General features: G+C 40.5%; 1 protein-coding gene across 1 annotated transcript; it reads left to right on the top strand.

Annotated features, from left to right (window-relative positions):
* Positions 1-559: 559 nt before the first annotated feature.
* On the top strand, positions 560-1,297 carry LOC123407974 (putative coatomer subunit beta'-3). Its single transcript, XM_045101217.1, has 3 exons — positions 560-835; positions 926-1,057; positions 1,145-1,297. Exons 1-3 carry the CDS (start codon positions 560-562, stop codon positions 1,295-1,297), a joined length of 561 nt encoding a protein of 186 aa, XP_044957152.1.
* The last annotated feature ends 3,259 nt before the right edge of the window (positions 1,298-4,556 follow it).

Below are 4,556 nucleotides of genomic sequence, written 5' to 3' on the forward strand. Positions count from 1 at the left end.
CCACTTACCAATTTTCTTTTATTTTCTTTTCATTTATGCATGCATACATGGAATATTCTCTTTGCTCTGAAATTGACTGCAAAGTACCATACGTCTTCTTTTTTTCTTTTACAAGAATCATCATCGGAACAATATTGCTAAGACGTGCATTGCACGTGTATACATACTAGTCAACCATATGTGTAGATTTTTGCTGGTGTACACAAATCAATAAATTATTAAACTGATATTACCATTACTCATATGCTACTGCTAATATGTTGATTTCGACTAGCACTTCGTCGAACTTGGCTACTCCAGCTATTTAACATTCCTAACCATCTCAGTTTTGCTCGGTTACCGTGCTTAATATTCTCGTATGTGAGAAGTAATTGACTTCTGTGCACATATCTACCCGCAGGAAGTGGAATTGGTTGAGTTGAAGGGGGGAAAAGGCATGCTTCTGACTTTCACCACATTGACCTAATGTTTTTATTTTTGCCATCTCACATTTCAGCAATATAACATTTGATATCTATCTCATTGCAGTTAGTTTGGTTAAATTTATAGCCCGTGAGCAATGGATTTGTATAATTGTGATTCACAAAGTAGAATCCACGTTCTACATGAACACTCAACATCTATCAAGTCTTTGGCTATCCATGGAACTAAGCCCTATGTGCTATCAGCATCCTGTGATGGTAAAATTTTGCTATGGGACTATGGAAAAGACTGGCAATTGATAAAAACATTTGATGCCAATAGTTGTCTTGATAAATGCGATACTGTGCAGCAAGTTGCGTTTAACCCGAAGGACACTGATATGTTTGCCAGTGCCCAGGGCAATACAGTAAAGGTTTGTTTAGATTTCCTATGCATGCATGCAGTAAACATCATTTTGGATGTTCCAAGTTTTCCTGATACATGTATTTGCTTGAAATTGCAGTTTTGGAATCTGCATTCGGGTGAATGTAAGCACATATTGTCTGGCCATTCAGATTCAGTGATGTGTTTGGATTACTTCAGTCTGGGTCAGAAGCTATACTTGATCACCGGTTCACAAGACAAAACTGCTAAGGTATAGCATTTTCACTAAAGAATAGACTAGCCCTTTATCATACTGACAGAATATTTATTCAATCATGAGTTTTGCTCCTTGTGTCAGATCTGGGACTGTGAGACACAGAGGTGTGTTCATTCACTGAAAGGGCACATGGATGTTGTTAACATTGCGTTTTGCCATCGGGATCTTCCAATACTCATTACAGGTTCATGGGACGGGTCAGTTCGTTTATGGGACTCCACCACCTTCCGGTAATTATTAATTATTAACACTCGCGATGCTTCAATATGAATCAATGAAAATTGTCCTTTATCGAAAAATTATCAACACCCCTGTAGTCACTGTATTTTGTTTGAATTTGGAGTGTTGATTACTTGAAATTTAAATTATCAATATGGTTAATTTGTAACCCAATTTCTAGTATTGATATTACGATACTTTTTGTTCTGTTGGAGGCACTAATATCCAAATTCAGCTTTAGCAATTTGGAAGACAAAATTTTGACAAGCTCCGATCTTTGTTTAGATGACCAAGTTTTGTATATACCTATACTTCATTAATCCCATTCAGCTTTAATCCTTGTGAAATCACGAAAAAACTTGACACCAGATTGGGCTTCAAAATTACTAGTCCACTACCATCGAGAATATATCCTATTGACACTAGATTGACAAATATATAAAGGATTTAACGGATTAAAAATGTGTATTTAACAAAACAAATACCACTTTCCAACCAACCCTAGCAAGAAACTACCACTACAAAAATAGAAAAAAACCTACTGATTTTTTTTCTATTATGGCCGAAAACTGCAATGTGTGATAATTGTCCTATTAAACCCGATTATGATAGGCTATGCCCGTCCGGACTGAAAAAGTCAACACCGTTACTTTAACTGTTAACATGTGGGGCCCACATGTCAGTTATATCTCCTTCCTATGAAATTATGCATGGACATTTCCGGTGACTTCCAATCGCCTCCAATCGAGCTAGGCGCCTCGCCGTTGAAGACTTGATTGATTAATTAACAAGCAGGCCATGTTGCCATTCTTGTTGGCGGACACGACGTCGAAGTCAGAGAGGCTCTCGAGCTGGTACGAGGCCGCCATCGCTGCACCATTGACCTCTCAGCCGGCTGGTCGCCCTCCATTAAAAAACTGGCTACGGTATAGGCCAGTGGCATCGAGGCCAGCCATCACGGCGGGCTTGCTCGCCCGGCATGGAAGCTCACGCGGAGGACAACTTCGAGTGTGTCGCCTACCATGGCCAGCTTGGCCAGCGGTGCGGAGGTTAACTCACCCGACATGGAAACTCGTGCAGACACCAGCTTCGAGCACGGCGCGTGCCATGGCCAGCTCGGGCGGCAGCGTGGAGGATAGCAAGGCCGACGGCGAGCTCGCGCTGCAGCACAGTATGTTTTATGAAATGTCCCGGTGATAATATTTGGATGAAGAAGGGGATTGATGTCCACATGTAGGTCTCATATGTCATAATAGTCAACATAACGTTCAATCAAGCAGAGTTGATTACTGTGCCACGTCAACGTTTACGTGTGGACCAATCCTGTCATAATCCAGTTTAATTTTGACGAAATCTGTGACTTGTCTCACTTGGTAGTTTTTTTACCATAGATTAGAAAAAATAGTATTTTGCTTCTAATATTGTAGAGTGGCAGTTTCTTGCTAGGGTTGGTTAGAAATTGGTAGTCTTTTGTTAAATACTCGAATAAAAGGACATATAGAAAAATAAAGAATAAAACTAAATTGGTATGTGAATTGTTGAGTCGGGCGAGAGACGTACCTCGCAGCTTTGTCTCCTATGGAAGCTTCAGGCATGGGTACACTCGATGCACCTCTCCTAGGTTAGCTATCTATATGGGCTTGGGCCCATATCGGTTCAACAACAACCCCCCCCCCCTCTCATGATGGGTGGTAGATATATTGTTATTTTCATCTTCTTACATGCCAAGTTACAATCTTTTGTTTGTAGTTCCTTTTTCAACCAATCTCCAGCTTGTTGTCCAAAGCTGATATGAGCGAGGCTGATAATCTCAGCATCAAGTTTGTCCTTAACGAAGAAGTGGTCAATTTGCATATCTTTAGTTCTACCATGTTGAACTGCGTTATTAGCATAGCTTATAGCCGACTGATTGTCACGCCACACCCTCAAGGGTCCCTTTCTCAAAAGTTTCAATTCGCGCAAAAGGTGTTTCACCCAAAGCATCTCACTCAACCCTTGAGATAAGTCTATATACTCAGCTTTTGTTGTTGATTTGCGTTATTAGCAAAGCTTATAGCCGACTGATTGTCACGCCACACCCTCAAGGGTCCCTTTCTCAAAAGTTTCAATTCGCACAAAAGGTGTTTCACCCAAAGCATCTCACTCAACCCTTGAGATAAGGCTATATACTCAGCTTTTGTTATTGATTTAGGCACAACCCTTGGATTCTTGTTTCCCCATGACACCAAATTTCCTCCAACAAACATACAATAGCTAGAAGTTTGGCCATCTATCATCTTGACAATTAGAACAATCAGAGTTACTGTAGCCATCCACCTTAAGATATCCACACTTTAACTAGAGTTCCCTTCAAGTATCTTAGGATTTTTTGCACAATATCAAGACGCCCACTCCTTGGTTCATGAATGTATCTGCTCACCATGCCCACGACATAAGTAATGTTAGGCCTAGTATGACACAAGTTCAATAACCTCCCAACTAGTTTCTGGTAATCTTCCTTATTCACCAGCTCTCTTGATTGTGTTGCCACTTGATAGTTTTGTTCAATCGGAATGGGGGCAACACGACATTCCATCATGTCCATGTCATCAAAAGATCCAAGCCAAATTTCATTTGAGACAAATATATTCCGTTATCTGACCCAACCACTTCAATGCCAACGAAGTATTTTAGGTTGCCTAAATCCTTCACCTCAAATTCCATGCCTAGACACCCCTTTAATATCTGCATTTCCTCCTTATAATCTCTAGTGATGATAATGCCATCCACGTACACAACAAGAATAGTGATCTTCTTATCAAAGTGTTTTTAGAACATTGTGTGATCATCGTTATATTGATCATACTACATACCGCAGATAGCTCGTCTAAACCTATCAAACCATGCCCTCGGTGATTGGTTCAAACCGCATATACAAGGATTTCTTCCTACATCTCATCATCCAGAAAGGCATTCTTGACATCTGTTTGATGCAACTTTCACCCGAAGTTTGCATCAGGGGAGACCAATATCCTTAAAGTGTTCATCTTTGTCACTAGAGCAAACGTCTCATCATGATCAATTCCATACGTTTAACTATCTAGCGACCAATCTGGCCATACACTGTTCCACCTTCCGCTTGGGATTTTGCTTCATAGTATAAATCCACTTACAACTCGCCACTTTTGTTTTTGCTCGCGATATGGTTAGCACACACGTCTTCTTTTTTCCTTGGTGCTTCCAATGCCTCTATTATTTCTTCACGCCACGTCAGATCTTTCTTTGCACCCTTCCA

Source organism: Hordeum vulgare, chromosome 7H, assembly GCF_904849725.1.
Source record: "Hordeum vulgare subsp. vulgare chromosome 7H, MorexV3_pseudomolecules_assembly, whole genome shotgun sequence".
NCBI classification, from domain to species: Eukaryota; Viridiplantae; Streptophyta; class Magnoliopsida; order Poales; family Poaceae; genus Hordeum; species Hordeum vulgare.

Coding starts and splice junctions, on each gene's coding strand:
- LOC123407974 (XM_045101217.1), top strand. CDS start 560: ATGGATTTGTATAATTGTGATTCACAAAGTAGAATCCACGTTCTACAT. Junction 836..925: donor CCCAGGGCAATACAGTAAAG/GTTTGTTTAGAT, acceptor TTGAAATTGCAG/TTTTGGAATCTGCATTCGGG. Junction 1,058..1,144: donor CACAAGACAAAACTGCTAAG/GTATAGCATTTT, acceptor TCCTTGTGTCAG/ATCTGGGACTGTGAGACACA.